This window comes from Salvelinus alpinus, chromosome 33 (assembly GCF_045679555.1).
Source record: "Salvelinus alpinus chromosome 33, SLU_Salpinus.1, whole genome shotgun sequence".
NCBI classification, from domain to species: Eukaryota; Metazoa; Chordata; class Actinopteri; order Salmoniformes; family Salmonidae; genus Salvelinus; species Salvelinus alpinus.
In genome coordinates this window covers 23,252,421-23,272,563 of record NC_092118.1, presented here as the reverse complement: position 1 = coordinate 23,272,563, position 20,143 = coordinate 23,252,421, and the positions used below count along the sequence as shown (strand labels likewise).

At 46.6% G+C, this 20,143-nt stretch overlaps 1 protein-coding gene across 15 annotated transcripts in view; it reads right to left on the bottom strand.

The window, feature by feature from the left end:
- plekha7b (pleckstrin homology domain containing, family A member 7b) overlaps window positions 1–20,143 on the bottom strand; it is a 173,839-nt gene that overhangs the window by 88,292 nt on the left and 65,404 nt on the right. For 14 of the 15 annotated variants that reach the window (XM_071380877.1, XM_071380884.1, XM_071380879.1 and 11 more), the window contains one exon: window positions 4,865–4,948. The exons of the other annotated variant lie outside the window; for it this stretch is intronic. In XM_071380877.1, the coding sequence (XP_071236978.1) occupies window positions 4,865–4,948 (84 nt within the window). The remainder of the gene's footprint in view (window positions 1–4,864; window positions 4,949–20,143) is intronic. 15 annotated transcript variants of the gene reach the window in all.

Below are 20,143 nucleotides of genomic sequence, written 5' to 3'. Positions count from 1 at the left end.
TGATAAAAAATTACAGACCTCTACATGCTTTGTAAGTAGGAAAACCTGCAAAATCGGCAGTGTATCAAATACTTGTTCTCCCCACTGTATATATACACACATATTTTAGGGCTGTACCCAATGGAAAAAAATCTTGGTCGACCGAAAGTCGTCTGTTCTTTTAACCAATCAATTGGTGGAAACTTTAAAATGTGTATTTTTCCATATATAGACACACGCTATGTTTGAATAAAATTAACTATATGTAGGCTACTGAGCTTATCTGATGCTTTAAGCACTGCGATTAAAAATGAAGATACATACATTTCTAAAGAGGGAGGCCAGAGATCAATATAGCTTAACCAGAAGGAAAAAAACATGTTCTCGACCAAACGCTCCTGAAGTTGCCGGTAATAGGCTACACCACCGGTCGGCAACCTTTTCCATTTGGAGTGCCAAGTTATCCGTACCATTTCTACTGACCTGCGGATTTTCATATGCACATTTTCGTGGAACAGTTTCATTTCATTTAGAATAAAGTTTTCATACTGTATCTCAAAATCAATATCATATGGTCCTGTGTCGCTCAGTTGGTAAAGCATGGCGATTGCAATGCAAGGGTTGTGGGTTCAATTCCCACGGGGGACCAGTATAAAAAAAAAAGTATGAAAATGTATGCTCTGGATAAGAGTGTCTACTAAAATGTAAATGTGAAATATTTATCAAAATTCTCTGAAAATGATACAAATCTAAAAGTAACTTCGATTGACATTGACAATATGTAAAAATAGCCTACAAAAAGCCAACAAATAAAAACATTGCAGCCCCAGGTAGAAAATATTCTGATCAAAATAATTTTCCTATAAATCACATTGGCTATGCATGGGCTGTCTGCAAGGAACTTTAAACATTGTATCAACTATCAACTAGGTCCAGTCCCAAGCTGGTGCTTGCAACAATGTCTAAAATATTCTGGGGCCTTTAAGAGTTTCCTGCGCCAGTGAGCTCTGGTCAGACAGACACAGCTATAGGTTATTTGCACAAGGGATAAGAAGTAATCAGGTAGACCTATTTTATTTCATCAGAGCATGACATTTTTCCCCCTTTCATGCTGGGTTGTTATCGAAAAGGAGAGAGCTGGAAAGATTTTTCAAATAGGCTACGTTGAGGAACTATTGTCATTCTCAATGGATGTAAAAACAGACTTTGTTTCCTTGCTGTTTGAGGCGAATAAAAAAATACTTTCAGAAGCTCCACAGTGATGGTGAGTTAAGGCAATCAGAAATAGCATTAGATCGCCAAACGGGCACATTTATAGGTCTACATTTGTGTGCAGGTCAGGTAGCCTATGCATACTTCTATGCGTAATCAGGTGCATGTCCTTACTCAAGATTGACAGGAGCGCTTCGAACAAAAGACAATGAATAAATTGACAACTCGTAAATGGAATGAAAGAAAAAGGTTGGGCGCTCCGCAAACAACATGTCCACTCCTACAATGACAACAGTAAGACTGTAATAATAATACTGTATATTGAATGCATTAACAGAAATTGGCATAACCAAACAAACATTGTAGAATAGAAATGATGGGAAGGTAAATGTACTACTGGTGATATTGGTGTGCCATCCCCACAGCCTCCGCAATGGATTTGTCCACTCAGATAGGCGTGAATCAGACAGGTGTCTCGTGTGCCATAAATTATTTGTATATATTTTCCACAGCTCAACTAAAAAAAATCTTGAGCGGCTAACAGCCTATCGACCAAACAATCGACTAGTCGACTAAATGGGGTCAGCCTTAATATACAGTACCAGTCAAAATTTGGACACACCTACTCATTCCAGGGCTTTTCTTTATTTTTACTATTTTCTAAATTGTAGAATAATAGTGAAGACGTCAAAACTATGAAATAACACATATGGAATCATGTAGTAAACAAAAAAGTATTAAACAAATGAAAATATATTTTATATTTGAGATTCTTCAAAGTAGCCACACTTTGCCTTGATGACAGCTTTGCACACTTTTGGCATTCTCTCAACCAGCTTCACCTCCTTCTATTCTACAATATGCAGGCCAGAGCGAAGGCATCATCACTGCACAACACACACGCTTCTCCCAGGGTGCATCAGTACCCCAGCTGTTACGATGCTCTATTTCCACAACTAAAGTATGACTGGGAGGAAGGGATAGAGAGAAGTAAAACAAGTTGGCCGTAGTATAAATATCAGCCAGCAGAGAGTCAAGGGGCTTCATAAGTCCTGCTACTTTAGCTTCTTCTACCCCTGCACACCACAGGCATTCAATACACTTTAAAAGAGGAATGCCAAGAGGGTGATATTTCTCCTAACAGACTGGCTGTGAGATAGAAACTCTATAGCCTAGCATACACCCCCTACTCACTGGCTTTGGTAGTGTGGTAGAGTCCATCAGCATACAGTGGGGGCAGGGATGTACCACTGAACAGGTGGCATGGGGTGAGAGGTCATGGGTGTGCCACTTGGGTGGCAGTGAACTCTGTGGGATAATAACCTCTCCCAGTGTTTTTCTGTCTCTGTGTGTGTGTGTGTGTGTGTGTGTGTGTGTGTGTGTGTGTGTGTGTGTGTGTGTGTGTGTGTGTGTGTGTGTGTGTGTGTGTGTGTGTGTGTGTGTGTGTGTGTGTGTGTGTGTGTGTGTGTGTGTACAGTGAAAGTAGCCCCGGCTGTAACTCAGGCCCCACACACAGTCTCTAATGAGGGGTATCAATCAGACTGTGCCAAGAGCATTGGGCTGCCTGTCTCCTACTTGATGGGCCTCTGTGATATTCCCATAATGCTCCAAGCATTTTCAAATCTATGATCTCTGTCTACAGTATGGTTGACTAGGAGTGGAGGGTTATGATGATGACAGCATTTTAAGGACTGATGATAGTGTGAAATGTATCAACAGTAAACTATGACAACGGACAGAGGACATTAATCATGCTATTTAAATACATTTGACTCATCACATATTCTTGTGGGGGTAGAGAATGAGTATAATACTATTCTAAGCATGGCTGGTCTACTGAGCATTGATCTGGTATTAGATAGTAATAGAATAATTCCGTTACTTTGGCCCCTACAGTACAGGGAATATGCAAGGCAGGGCACTTTAACTTTTAAACCCCCTGATGGTGTACAAATCCCTGGCTCAACAGTACCATGTGAGGGATAAAGGAGGGTTGGGGTGGAGAAGAGAGGAATCCCAATGAGCTTCATGTCACTCCTACAAATTACCTTTCAAGCACTGTGACAGTCGAGATCAGATACCACTCTCGACCCTCTCTGCTACACTAACACACCGAGCCATGCATCCTAAAGCCTACATAACACCACCTTAATTATGTTGTTGACACCTGTCATACACATTCATGACAGAAAGATAAATGACTCAACTGTGGTCCTGTTTTTGTTCTAATACATCATAATGAAAGTTTAGTAACATCAGGGCCATTTATCATGAAAAGTTAACATGAGTCATGGTACAGATGTAGGATATTAATTTGGCCTATACTGTCACAACAAAATCATCCCGCAGCAACAGGATTTGAATGTTTAGTCCATAATGTTTCTTGATCGGTAGTTAGGCTATTAGCTGGCCAAAAGTTACATGAAAAGTGCAATACTGTTAATATAACCTTGTGTTAGTGTGGGTTTTCAGTGAATTTATGTAAATCGCGAAGCTCATCTGCATTTCACAGCAACAAAACAGGACAATTCTCAGCAAAAAAAGAGTGATCAAATTAAGAGCCTTCCTCTGTATGTCAGGAATGTCATTGTCACGAGAATTTCCATCCCAATGTTTTAACTGAACTATTTTATATCTCGGTCTAATTCCTGAAGGTTGTAAATCTCCAGTTCAAAGAAAGACAGTCTCAGCCTGCAATAGATCAATTCTTTATTCAGAGAGCACTCTGCCCCCCTAGTGCAGAGCAACTATTTTTATACACACACACACAAGTTTCTTATCATAGGCTACTCCCTGCTTAGGCAGGCAGTATTTTCCCACTACCCCCATACATAGTTACCTCGTCTCCCAGTTGCTCCCTGCTTGCATAGCTACAAAATAATCCAATGCCCTAGTTATAATTCTAACCAAGCTACACACATCATCAGATTATATTCTTATGATTCTAACACATTTCACACAGTTATACAGTTTCAGGGTGGAAAACTTTAGTCATTATCTTAAACATACAAATTCTTCTATCAGTCATGCCATGTCATCTCCCATGTTTTAGAGGCACTTACAGCAAGCTCTACAACGCTACAACTTAAAGATAAGTCCCAGTACGTCTAGGTCAAACCAACTCTGTGCATGTGTCGCTAACACTAGGTCCCATGCTATTCAACCTCATCACACCACCTGGGGCTCCACCATGGCCGTACCACTCGCACAATCAACTTCATGACTGCAGCTATAACCTGCAGAAAATACTCTATATATTGCTCTCTGATGAAAAACTCTGTGGTAATAATATCCATCATTAGCATAACAACTGTGACGTTTCAGACAGATGAATGGCTTCAGGCTTGCCATGGCCACAGTCAAAGACATAATGTGAACCATAGTTGGCTCATTACCATCAATTCAATTAGAACGATACCTTAAAAATACACACAAACAATTGGACTGGGAGTGCAAGCAGTTATGAATTCCATTTCCAGCATTCCTCAGGCAGTCAGTTTCTGTTCCTCCTCATCTCATCCCTGGGACAAGCAGCAGACAATCTCACACTCTAATCTGAGTTAAATTACACTCTACTCTCATCTCCTCCCAGTATGACCTTGGACCAACCAGACGTTACACTGAAGCCCACATCATAACCTTCCTTGAGTAAAAAGAGTAGAGGTGCACTCACTTGTCGTGGAGCATATATTCAGTGTTTTCTGGAGATATCTGTCCAGTCACAGGGTGTCGGAACGACGTGCTCTTCTGGTTATGGCTGAGAGCATCAGAGAGAGAGAGAACAGGGAGGGAAGGAGTGAAAACAACAGCGAAGGAGAAAATACAATTAGTATTCCGTCATTAATCATATTTCTGCTTGATCACTCCACTATTTTGTGCACTGATGAATTGGTCACTGGCTGCTTGTTGGGCATTCTACAGGAATACACTAAGTTTCTAGACTTCCAATGACTTTCACAGCAAAGTGTAGAATGTGCGGTAGTGCTGAAGACTGGCCAAGGCAGGGGCTCATATTATTTCACACAATGTGTAAGTCTCAGCACTCTCCCCTACCAGCTCGCCAGGCTTTATTGATTTCAATTACATGGGGTCATTCATCGCTTTAACTAGGGCATTAAAGCATCCCTGTATCGTTGGATAAAAGAAGAGATGGACAGGGGGGCAGCGATGGTGGTGGAAGAAATGAAAAATAACACAATGATGTGATTTGCTCTAAACCGTCCACATCAATTGTTTACTTTTTACACACTTTGGATGGCAGTTGCGTAGCAGATGTGCCCATCGGACAGTAAGAGAGAGTAATTCTATGAACAGGTCTCTGCTTCATTCAACATTAGCTTTAAGAGCAGTGGAGCAGACAGGATTCCATACGTTTCCACTTAGGGTTGTCCAGGTACAGAACATGCACAGGCAGAAACTTCTGATCCAGACTGACCTGGTCTTTAATCACTACGAGGACTTCTGACCCAGACTGACCTGGTCTTTAGTCACTATGAGGACTTCTGACCCAGACTGACCTGGTCTTTAATCACTATGAGGACTTCTGATCCAGACTGACCTGGTCTTTAATCACTATGAGGACTTCTGATCCAGACTGACCTGGTCATTAATCACTCCAAGGACTTCTGACCTGGTCGTTAATCATTATGAGGACTTCTGACCCAGACTGACCTGGTCATTAATCACTCCAAGGACTTCTGACCTGGTCGTTAATCATTATGAGGACTTCTGACCCGGTCGTTAATCATTATGAGGACTTCTGACCCAGACTGACCTGGTCGTTAATCATTATGGGGACTTCTGGGTCAGACTGACCTGGTCATTAATCACTCCAAGGACTTCTGACCCAGACTGACCTGGTCGTTAATCATTATGGGGACTTCTGGGTCAGACTGACCTGGTCATTAATCACTCCAAGGACTTCTGACCCAGACTGACCTGGTCGTTAATCATTATGGGGACTTCTGGGTCAGACTGACCTGGTCATTAATCACTCCAAGGACTTCTGACCCAGACTGACCTGGTCGTTAATCATTATGGGGACTTCTGGGTCAGACTGACCTGGTCGTTAATCATTATGGGGACTTCTGGGTCAGACTGTGTGAGTGTGAATGCTGTATGTGAGTGTAGTGTTTCTCACTGTGCTACTGTATAGTGCAGATCTCCAAGTGTAAGTCAGAGCCTCCCAGAGGCTTCGGAGGACGCATGGCTTTCGACCTTCGTCTCTCCCGAGCCCGTACGGAAGTTGTAGCGATGAGACAAGATAGTAATTACTAGCGATTGGATAACACGAAAAATTGGGGAGAAAAGGGGGTAAAATTAAAAATTAAAAAAATTAAAAAGAATGACAACACAACCAGGGCAATGATGTAGGCCAATTTATTGGTGCACTGACTGTCCAATCAGTCTAGCAGAAATAAGTAAAAGTCACATATGTCATTCAATCCAGATGACTGCTGCGGTCCTAACTGAATTATGAGATGAATCACCCTTTACCTCTAATGAAATATTTCATGCTTCCTTACACCTGAATTCCGTGTAAAATCAGAGCATGTTGGAGTTGAGTAGGCTGTTTACATGAGGACATTTTTGCTTTGAGACTGTTTCAATCTCTCTCGCAAAGTTACGTTATTGTGATGTTTTTGGGGGAGGGGAAATATCAACGTACTGTGAACGATTGTTCACCCTACTGTAATTCTTTATGTAAACACTGGCAATGATGCAAATTGCCAAGATTTGAGGTAATAGACAACAGCTGACTGTACTCTCTGCTCTCTTCCAACCCATTCTCAATAACAACATTGTGAACACATCCTCATACAATCTATAATCACATTAGAATATGCATTCCATAAATGTAGCTCTATATATACACACAACTGTAGTGATTCATTGTGTATCTATGGAAAAACATCTGTTAACCTCGACTCAATAGAGCAGAAATATCAGCGAGCGGCCTGTCAGAGATGAATGTCCTGTGTTGCGTGTTCCTCTATCTCATCATGGTGTCCAGCACCACAGCCCTCTCTGGGCTCTTTACTCAAGCGTGGCCACTAAGAAGACAGGCCCATTTGTCTGAGGGGCCACTGGACAGATATGAAGTGCTAAGGTCCTCCCAGAGCAGAGCTGAGCCATCCCTCTCCGGCTGCCGTAGACTGGACTGTACCAGCCTGAGAGGCAGCCTGCTCTGGACTGTAATGGACTGTACCAGCCTGAGAGGCAGTCAGCAGCGGCAGCATCACACTTGCTCAATAGGCATCCTAATGTTTACAGTGTGCATGGTAATACCGTGAGTAAACAGACTGGTGTCAGCAGCATATGGCAAATGCCTCCTGAAGGACAACTACAGCCTTTACCAGCTGGCGCATAGTGTTATACCAACCCTGTTAGTATTACTGCGTGTCATGCAGCAAAGTAAAGGAAATAAATCTGGTTGTTTAGAGAGATTTATGGGTTGACATTTTTCAAAAGTTCGCAGGAAGCTGTGGTTGAGCAGAGACATTTCTGCATACAAACAAACAAACACAAAAACGCACTCAAAGCAACACGCACGAAAACACAGAACACACACACACACAACAACACAGGTCTCTACTCTGTTTGGTCGTGGCCTGGGCTATGTTCCAGTAACAGCATGTCGTGTGTTGAACTACACCAGGCCCATGCAGTAGTACCCTACCCTCCCCTGTTAATTAGGAACCTGCATTCTTTGGACCGTTTGTTTCAGCCACATTACTTCTGAACTACTTGTCATGGAATTCACTGCATTCCTACTTAGTGAACAAACAGTTCAGGCAGCACAGTGGCCCTGTTTGTTTTGCCATGCCACATAGTGTAGTACTCAGGGAACTGGTTGCAGACCCACTTCAGTAAAACACATGAGCTGACGCACACCCAAAATGTTTGTAGACGTGCTTACTAATGAAGAGTAAACTGTTTTATTACATTATATACATATGAAGTGGGTGAAACAGTATGTAAACATTATTCAAGTGACCAGTGTTATGTCTCTATGTATACTGAACAAAAATATAAACGCAACAATTTTAAAGATTTTGCTGAGTTACAGTTCATATAAGGAAATTAAATACATTTAAATAAATTCATTAAGCCCTAATCTATGGATTTCAAATGACTGGGCATGTGCACAGCCATGGGTGGGCCTGGGAGGGCATAGGCCCACCCACTTGGGAGCCAGGCCGACCCACTGGGGAGCCAGGCCCAGCCAATCAGAATATTTTTTTCCCCACAAAAGGGCTTTATTACAGACATAAATACTCCTTCTCTGTCCTCAGTCTCTCGGTCCCAGCTTTGATGCACCTGTACTCTCTGTACCAGCTTTGATGCACCTGTACTATTTCCCCATTCTAGATGGTAGCGGGGTGAACAGGCCGTGGCTCGGGTGGCTGAGGTCCTTGATGATCTTCTTGGCCTTCCTGTGACACCGGGTCCTGTAGATGTCCTGGAGGGCAGGCAGTGTGCCACCAGTGATGCGTTGGGCTGAGCGCACCACCCTCTGGAGAGCCCTGGGGTTGCGGACGGTGCAATTACCATACCAGGAGGTGATTCCGATGCAACAGGATGCTTGCAATGGTGCATCTGTAGAAGTTTGTGAGGGTCTTAGGAGCCAAGTTTAATTTCTTCAGCCTCCAGAGGCGCTATAGCGCCGTCTTCACCACACTGTCTGTGTGAAGGGACCATTTCAGGTTGTCAGTGATGTGCAAGCCTAGGAACTTGAAGCTTTTGACCCTCTCCACTGCGGCCCTGTCGATGTAGATGGGGGTGTGCTCTCTCTGCTCTCTCCTGTAGTCCACAGTAAGCTCCTTCGTTTTGTTTACATTGAAGGAGAGATTATTTTCCTGGCACCACTCTGCTAGGGCTCTAAACTCCTTCCTGTTGGCTGTCTCATCATCGTTGGTATTCAGGCCTACCACTGTTGTGTTGTCAGCAAACTTGATGATTGAGTACTGGAGGGGGCTGAGCACGCACCCCAGTGGGGACCCCGTGTTGAGGATCAGCGTGGCAGAGTTATTGTTGCCTACCTTCACAACTTGGGGTCAGCCCGTCAGGAAGTCCAGGACCCAGTTGCACAGGGAGGGGTTCAGACCCAGGGCCCTGAGCTTAGAGGGCACTATGGTGTTGAAGGCTGAGCTGTAGTTGATGAACAGCATTCTTACATAGGTATTTCTCTTGTCCAGGTGGGATAGGGCAATGTGCAGTGCAATTGCGATTGCGTCGTCCGTTTATCTGTTGGGACGATTTGCGAATTGTAGTGGTCTAGGGTGTCGGGTAAGGTGGAGGTGATATGTTAACTAGCCTCTCAAAGCTCTTCATGATGAGTGAGTGCTACGGGGCGATAGTAATTGAGTTTAGTTACCTTCATTTTCTTGGGTACAGGAACAATGGTGGACAACACGCTTAAATGACTTGCTCACGTCGGCCATGAAGAACAAGAGCACACAGTCCTCATGAGTGTCGGGGGCCCGCTTTGGCGGCTCTGTGTTTGGCTCCTCAAAGTGAGCGAAGGAAGTGTTTAGCTCGTCCGGGTGCGAGGCACCGTGTCCACATTGTGGCTGGCTTTCCCTTTATAATCCGTGCCTGTCTTGAGTCCCTGCCACATGCATCTTGTGTCTGAGTTGTTAAATTGTGACTCCAATTTGTCCCTGTACTGTCGTTTTGCCTCTTTGATTGCCTTTATGGAGGTCATGCATGGTAGGACAGGAAAATGGTCCAATTCACACACTTTTATCAAGAGAACATCCCTGGTCATCCCTACTGCCTCTGATCTGGCGGACTCACTAAACACAAATGCTTCATTTGTAAATTATGTTTGAGTGTTGTAGTGTGCCCTTGACTATCCGTAAATAAAACAAGAAAATTGTGCCGTTTGGAGGCCTAATAGAGGTCATTTGAAATGATTTATACTTTTACTATATTATTGCAATTACATTTACTTTTGATATATTTAAAACCAAATACTTTTAGACTTTTACTCAAGTACTATTTTACTGGGTGACTTTCACTTTTACTTGAGTCATTTTCTATTAAGGTATCTAAACTTTTACTCAAGTATTACAATTGGGTACTTTTTACACCACTGCCAGTCACCTTGCAATGGTTAAATGCAGTGGTTTGCACTTTCAGTTTTGCGTGAATTCTGCCATCTATCCACAGTTTCTGGTTTGGATAAGTTGTAATCGTCACATTGGGAACAACATCCCCTATGCGCTTTCTGATGAGCCCAGTCACTGAGTCAGTGTACACATCAATACTATTTTCAGAGGCGACCCGGGAACATTTCCCAGTCCGCGTGATCAAAACATTCTTGAAGCATAGATTCCAATTGGTCAGAACAACATTGAACAGGGCCTGAACGTTAGCGAGTAATATACTAGGAAGCGGTGGATGGTATGCATGCCACCTGAGTCTGACTAGGACCCCACTCCATCTACCTCTTATCTGACATCGGCGTGTTGGTGCAGCACCCGGGATGAACAGAGCTGCATGAAATGGCCAGTGCTACTCTGCAAATAGGCTAACCACTTCATACACAAAGCTTTTATAACAAGGTTTATCACAAGGGAGGAAATGGAGCTGAAATGGTCATCCCAATGCCCTTCCAAATCATGCATCATTTTCAAAGACAGTACAGCTAAACTCCATTGAGATCAAAACTAAACCCTTGCACAGAATTCCATTGACCTCTAGGATTGACAGGATAGGTCAGGGGTTATAAAAACACGATATCTTCCATTATCAGGGTCACACAGAGACACCCCCCCACACGCACACAGACACACCCTCCACACACTGAGAATCACCCCCCCCCCACACACACACACACACACACACACACACACACACACACACAGACATACACACACTCCACACAATGACCTTCTACACACTGACAGACCCCACCTGCTGCGAGGAGCAGGCTAGGTCACGTGCTCATTAGCCAGTCGTAATCATGGCTGTGATGTGATTACATGTCTCCCTGTGCTTCCTCCTCCATAACTCTTTCTCTCCATGCAGCACTCTCATGGCTCAGGCCTTATCAGCCTGGGTACCACTCAGAGTTAAGACTCTTCCTAAAATCCTCACTGTAACCTGTGGTTAAATCACAGGTTAGATGTTAACATCAACATTATTGTGCATTTTTACATTGGATTTATAATTACACCATGTCTTTATGAAGATGATTATACTGTTAATATCATAGTATAATAATATCACACTGTTGACATGTCCAGAGGTATAAACCAGGGATATTTAAGAAATAGGCTAAAGATCATGTTGACAATGTGGAACTATACTTAAAAACATTGAACATGTCTAGGTGTCTCAGCTGGCTTTACAAGACTGATGTTTCAGTATTATAGGAAATGCATGCCTTGAATTGCTAAACATTCAGCTCACAGGAAATATTTATATTCAACAGCATGTCAGTCGCATGTCAGTTGGAACCAAAACACTTAAGTGTAGTTTATGTTTCCATGTGGTCCTGATAGGGAGCAGCTAGCGTGACTGACAGGTCTAATAGCAGGTCTACCAGAGCTTTGTTTGCACTAAGGTCTAACTTCCATGTCAAACCTTTCAGGCACAGCTACAGGATAGAGGAGGGAGGAGTATTAGTTTACACACTGCTTAAAAGGATGGGAGTATTTTCCACAGAGCAGATTAAATAAAAATTTGATTTTCTCTGAAAAGTGTTTGAAATGTTCTATTTCATGTTGAGCGAGAAAGGTGAAATATATGGCAAAGAAGTTCAGTTGATTGGACATATTCTGCAACACACAAACACTGTTTGAGCTACAGTAAAACACACTATACAGAGCCTCTTCCCCCTCACACCTCTTCCCCTCCGGAGGCTGAAAAGATTTGGCATGGGCCCTCAGATACTCAAAAAGTTCTACAGCTGCACCATTGAGAGCATCTTGACTGGCTGCATCACCGCTTGGCATGGCAACTGCTTGCGGTCGGATGCGTTACAGAGGGTAGTGCGTATGGCCCAGTACATCACTGGGGTCAATCTCCCTGCCATCCAGGACCTCTATACGAGGCGGTGTCAGAGGAAGACCTAACAATTGACAAAGACTCCAGCCACCCACTGTTCTCTCTGCTACCGCATGGCAAACGGTACCGGAGCGCTAAGTCTGGGACCTGAACAGCTTCTACCCCAAGCCACAAGACTGCTAAATAGTTCACCAAATAGCTACCCAGACTATGTGCATTGACCCTTGTTGCACTAACTCTGGCTCTATGCACACACACTGGACTCTACCCACAAACTCACACTGACACACACACTCACACATAACACAGGCACACATTCGCCACACACACTTCCACACTCATCACATACAGTACGCTGCTGCTACTGTCTATCTATCCTGTTGCCTAGTCACTTTACCCCTACCTATATGTACCTATCTACCGCACTTACCTCATACCCCTGTACGTGGACTCAGTACTGGCACCCCATCTATATAGCCACGCTACCTCATACCCCTGTACGTGGACTCAGTACTGGCACCCCATCTATATAGCCACGCTATCTCATACCCCTGTACGTGGACTCAGTACTGGCACCCCATCTATATAGCCACGCTATCTCATACCCCTGTACGTGGACTCAGTACTGGCACCCCATCTATATAGCCACGCTATCTCATACCCCTGTACGTGGACTCAGTACTGGCACCCCATCTATATAGCCACGCTATCTCATACCCCTGTACGTGGACTCAGTACTGGCACCCCATCTATATAGCCACGCTACCTCATACCCCTGTACGTGGACTCAGTACTGGCACCCCATCTATATAGCCACGCTACCTCATACCCCTGTACGTGGACTCAGTACTGGCACCCCATCTATATAGCCACGCTACCTCATACCCCTGTACGTGGACTCAGTACTGGCACCCCATCTATATAGCCACGCTATCTCATACCCCTGTACGTGGACTCAGTACTGGCACCCCATCTATATAGCCACGCTATCTCATACCCCTGTACGTGGACTCAGTACTGGCACCCCATCTATATAGCCACGCTATCTCATACCCCTGTACGTGGACTCAGTACTGGCACCCCATCTATATAGCCACGCTATCTCATACCCCTGTACGTGGACTCAGTACTGGCACCCCATCTATATAGCCACGCTACCTCATACCCCTGTACGTGGACTCAGTACTGGCACCCCATCTATATAGCCACGCTACCTCATACCCCTGTACGTGGACTCAGTACTGGCACCCCATCTATATAGCCACGCTACCTCATACCCCTGTACGTGGACTCAGTACTGGCACCCCATCTATATAGCCACGCTACCTCATACCCCTGTACGTGGACTCAGTACTGGCACCCCATCTATATAGCCACGCTATCTCATACCCCTGTACGTGGACTCAGTACTGGCACCCCATCTATATAGCCACGCTACCTCATACCCCTGTACGTGGACTCAGTACTGGCACCCCATCTATATAGCCACGCTACCTCATACCCCTGTACGTGGACTCAGTACTGGCACCCCATCTATATAGCCACGCTACCTCATACCCCTGTACGTGGACTCAGTACTGGCACCCCATCTATATAGCCACGCTATCTCATACCCCTGTACGTGGACTCAGTACTGGCACCCCATCTATATAGCCACGCTATCTCATACCCCTGTACGTGGACTCAGTACTGGCACCCCATCTATATAGCCACGCTATCTCATACCCCTGTACGTGGACTCAGTACTGGCACCCCATCTATATAGCCACGCTACCTCATACCCCTGCACGTGGACTCAGTACTGGCACCCCATCTATATAGCCACGCTACCTCATACCCCTGCACGTGGACTCAGTACTGGCACCCCATCTATATAGCCACGCTACCTCATACCCCTGCACGTGGACTCAGTACTGGCACCCCATCTATATAGCCACGCTACCTCATACCCCTGTACGTGGACTCAGTACTGGCACCCCATCTATATAGCCACGCTACCTCATACCCCTGTACGTGGACTCAGTACTGGCACCCCATCTATATAGCCACGCTACCTCATACCCCTGTACGTGGACTCAGTACTGGCACCCCATCTATATAGCCACGCTACCTCATACCCCTGTACGTGGACTCAGTACTGGCACCCCATCTATATAGCCACGCTACCTCATACCCCTGTACGTGGACTCAGTACTGGCACCCCATCTATATAGCCACGCTACCTCATACCCCTGTACGTGGACTCAGTACTGGCACCCCATCTATATAGCCACGCTACCTCATACCCCTGTACGTGGACTCAGTACTGGCACCCCATCTATATAGCCACGCTACCTCATACCCCTGTACGTGGACTCAGTACTGGCACCCCATCTATATAGCCACGCTATCTCATACCCCTGTACGTGGACTCAGTACTGGCACCCCATCTATATAGCCACGCTATCTCATACCCCTGTACGTGGACTCAGTACTGGCACCCCATCTATATAGCCACGCTATCTCATACCCCTGCACGTGGACTCAGTACTGGCACCCCATCTATATAGCCACGCTACCTCATACCCCTGCACGTGGACTCAGTACTGGCACCCCATCTATATAGCCACGCTACCTCATACCCCTGTACGTGGACTCAGTACTGGCACCCCATCTATATAGCCACGCTACCTCATACCCCTGTACGTGGACTCAGTACTGGCACCCCATCTATATAGCCACGCTACCTCATACCCCTGTACGTGGACTCAGTACTGGCACCCCATCTATATAGCCACGCTACCTCATACCCCTGTACGTGGACTCAGTACTGGCACCCCATCTATATAGCCACGCTACCTCATACCCCTGTACGTGGACTCAGTACTGGCACCCCATCTATATAGCCACGCTACCTCATACCCCTGTACGTGGACTCAGTACTGGCACCCCATCTATATAGCCACGCTACCTCATACCCCTGTACGTGGACTCAGTACTGGCACCCCATCTATATAGCCACGCTACCTCATACCCCTGTACGTGGACTCAGTACTGGCACCCCATCTATATAGCCACGCTATCTCATACCCCTGTACGTGGACTCAGTACTGGCACCCCATCTATATAGCCACGCTACCTCATACCCCTGTACGTGGACTCAGTACTGGCACCCCATCTATATAGCCACGCTACCTCATACCCCTGTACGTGGACTCAGTACTGGCACCCCATCTATATAGCCACGCTACCTCATACCCCTGTACGTGGACTCAGTACTGGCACCCCATCTATATAGCCACGCTACCTCATACCCCTGTACGTGGACTCAGTACTGGCACCCCATCTATATAGCCACGCTACCTCATACCCCTGTACGTGGACTCAGTACTGGCACCCCATCTATATAGCCACGCTATCTCATACCCCTGTACGTGGACTCAGTACTGGCACCCCATCTATATAGCCACGCTATCTCATACCCCTGTACGTGGACTCAGTACTGGCACCCCATCTATATAGCCACGCTATCTCATACCCCTGTACGTGGACTCAGTACTGGCACCCCATCTATATAGCCACGCTATCTCATACCCCTGTACGTGGACTCAGTACTGGCACCCCATCTATATAGCCACGCTACCTCATACCCCTGTACGTGGACTCAGTACTGGCACCCCATCTATATAGCCACGCTACCTCATACCCCTGTACGTGGACTCAGTACTGGCACCCCATCTATATAGCCACGCTATCTCATACCCCTGTACGTGGACTCAGTACTGGCACCCCATCTATATAGCCACGCTATCTCATACCCCTGTACGTGGACTCAGTACTGGCACCCCATCTATATAGCCACGCTACCTCATACCCCTGTACGTGGACTCAGTACTGGCACCCCATCTATATAGCCACGCTATCTCATACCCCTGTACGTGGACTCAGTACTGGCACCCCATCTATATAGCCACGCTACCTCATACCCCTGTACGTGGACTCAGTACTGGCACCCCATCTATATAGCCACGCTACCTCATACCCCTGTACGTGGACTCAGTACTGGCACCCCATCTATATAGCCACGCTACCTCATACCCCTGTACGTGGACTCAGTACTGGCACCCCATCTATATAGCCACGCTACCTCATACCCCTGTACGTGGACTCAGTACTGGCACCCCATCTATATAGCCACGCTACCTCATACCCCTGTACGTGGACTCAGTACTGGCACCCCATCTATATAGCCACGCTACCTCATACCCCTGTACGTGGACTCAGTACTGGCACCCCATCTATATAGCCACGCTATCTCATACCCCTGTACGTGGACTCAGTACTGGCACCCCATCTATATAGCCACGCTACCTCATACCCCTGTACGTGGACTCAGTACTGGCACCCCATCTATATAGCCACGCTATCTCATACCCCTGTACGTGGACTCAGTACTGGCACCCCATCTATATAGCCACGCTATCTCATACCCCTGTACGTGGACTCAGTACTGGCACCCCATCTATATAGCCACGCTACCTCATACCCCTGTACGTGGACTCAGTACTGGCACCCCATCTATATAGCCACGCTACCTCATACCCCTGTACGTGGACTCAGTACTGGCACCCCATCTATATAGCCACGCTACCTCATACCCCTGTACGTGGACTCAGTACTGGCACCCCATCTATATAGCCACGCTACCTCATACCCCTGTACGTGGACTCAGTACTGGCACCCCATCTATATAGCCACGCTATCTCATACCCCTGTACGTGGACTCAGTACTGGCACCCCATCTATATAGCCACGCTACCTCATACCCCTGTACGTGGACTCAGTACTGGCACCCCATCTATATAGCCACGCTACCTCATACCCCTGTACGTGGACTCAGTACTGGCACCCCATCTATATAGCCACGCTACCTCATACCCCTGTACGTGGACTCAGTACTGGCACCCCATCTATATAGCCACGCTATCTCATACCCCTGTACGTGGACTCAGTACTGGCACCCCATCTATATAGCCACGCTACCTCATACCCCTGTACGTGGACTCAGTACTGGCACCCCATCTATATAGCCACGCTATCTCATACCCCTGTACGTGGACTCAGTACTGGCACCCCATCTATATAGCCACGCTACCTCATACCCCTGTACGTGGACTCAGTACTGGCACCCCATCTATATAGCCACGCTACCTCATACCCCTGTACGTGGACTCAGTACTGGCACCCCATCTATATAGCCACGCTACCTCATACCCCTGTACGTGGACTCAGTACTGGCACCCCATCTATATAGCCACGCTATCTCATACCCCTGTACGTGGACTCAGTACTGGCACCCCATCTATATAGCCACGCTATCTCATACCCCTGTACGTGGACTCAGTACTGGCACCCCATCTATATAGCCACGCTATCTCATACCCCTGTACGTGGACTCAGTACTGGCACCCCATCTATATAGCCACGCTACCTCATACCCCTGTACGTGGACTCAGTACTGGCACCCCATCTATATAGCCACGCTACCTCATACCCCTGTACGTGGACTCAGTACTGGCACCCCATCTATATAGCCACGCTACCTCATACCCCTGTACGTGGACTCAGTACTGGCACCCCATCTATATAGCCACGCTACCTCATACCCCTGTACGTGGACTCAGTACTGGCACCCCATCTATATAGCCACGCTATCTCATACCCCTGTACGTGGACTCAGTACTGGCACCCCATCTATATAGCCACGCTACCTCATACCCCTGTACGTGGACTCAGTACTGGCACCCCATCTATATAGCCACGCTACCTCATACCCCTGTACGTGGACTCAGTACTGGCACCCCATCTATATAGCCACGCTACCTCATACCCCTGTACGTGGACTCAGTACTGGCACCCCATCTATATAGCCACGCTACCTCATACCCCTGTACGTGGACTCAGTACTGGCACCCCATCTATATAGCCACGCTACCTCATACCCCTGTACGTGGACTCAGTACTGGCACCCCATCTATATAGCCACGCTATCTCATACCCCTGTACGTGGACTCAGTACTGGCACCCCATCTATATAGCCACGCTACCTCATACCCCTGTACGTGGACTCAGTACTGGCACCCCATCTATATAGCCACGCTACCTCATACCCCTGTACGTGGACTCAGTACTGGCACCCCATCTATATAGCCACGCTACCTCATACCCCTGTACGTGGACTCAGTACTGGCACCCCATCTATATAGCCACGCTACCTCATACCCCTGTACGTGGACTCAGTACTGGCACCCCATCTATATAGCCACGCTACCTCATACCCCTGTACGTGGACTCAGTACTGGCACCCCATCTATATAGCCACGCTATCTCATACCCCTGTACGTGGACTCAGTACTGGCACCCCATCTATATAGCCACGCTATCTCATACCCCTGTACGTGGACTCAGTACTGGCACCCCATCTATATAGCCACGCTATCTCATACCCCTGTACGTGGACTCAGTACTGGCACCCCATCTATATAGCCACGCTACCTCATACCCCTGTACGTGGACTCAGTACTGGCACCCCATCTATATAGCCACGCTACCTCATACCCCTGTACGTGGACTCAGTACTGGCACCCCATCTATATAGCCACGCTACCTCATACCCCTGTACGTGGACTCAGTACTGGCACCCCATCTATATAGCCACGCTACCTCATACCCCTGTACGTGGACTCAGTACTGGCACCCCATCTATATAGCCACGCTACCTCATACCCCTGTACGTGGACTCAGTACTGGCACCCCATCTATATAGCCACGCTATCTCATACCCCTGTACGTGGACTCAGTACTGGCACCCCATCTATATAGCCACGCTATCTCATACCCCTGTACGTGGACTCAGTACTGGCACCCCATCTATATAGCCACGCTATCTCATACCCCTGTACGTGGACTCAGTACTGGCACCCCATCTATATAGCCACGCTATCTCATACCCCTGTACGTGGACTCAGTACTGGCACCCCATCTATATAGCCACGCTATCTCATACCCCTGTACGTGGACTCAGTACTGGCACCCCATCTATATAGCCACGCTATCTCATACCCCTGTACGTGGACTCAGTACTGGCACCCCATCTATATAGCCACGCTACCTCATACCCCTGTACGTGGACTCAGTACTGGCACCCCATCTATATAGCCACGCTACCTCATACCCCTGTACGTGGACTCAGTACTGGCACCCCATCTATATAGCCACGCTACCTCATACCCCTGTACGTGGACTCAGTACTGGCACCCCATCTATATAGCCACGCTATCATTGCTCATTGTGTCTTTATTCCTCATGTTACACATTTGTATTTCTATGATTATTATTTTAGATGTTGTATTGTATTCTGCATTGTTGGGAGGGGCCTGTAAGTAAGCATTTCACTGTTAGTCTAAATCTGTTGTTTATGAAGGATGTGACAATAAAACAATTTGATTTGAACCCCAAGCCATAAGACTGATGAATAGTTAACGAAAAAGCTGCATTTACCCTTTTTTTTTTTACTCATCACATACGCTGCTGCTACAGCTTTTTATCTATCCTGTTACCTAGTGACTTTACCCCTACCTATATGTACATATCTTTGATTTGAGAGCGAGCTGAATAGAGTACAATCCCAGGCTTTAATTGCAGTCCAGAGCTTTTTCTCTCAACACATTTTACTTCAGAGTATTTTGTCAGCAGAGGAATTCATTCCTCACAAAGCCCAGACTGAGACACAGTTACACTCAGGGTTGACATAGCTCCAATCTCCCTTGCCCCCACTCCCCCTCTCCTGCTGCGCTGAACAAACGTACAACTTTGGAGTCCAAGGTTCAGCCCGACATGGCACGCCATACCAAATTTCACAGCAAAACAACAGGCTCAGGGTAATCCCTTCTCCAAT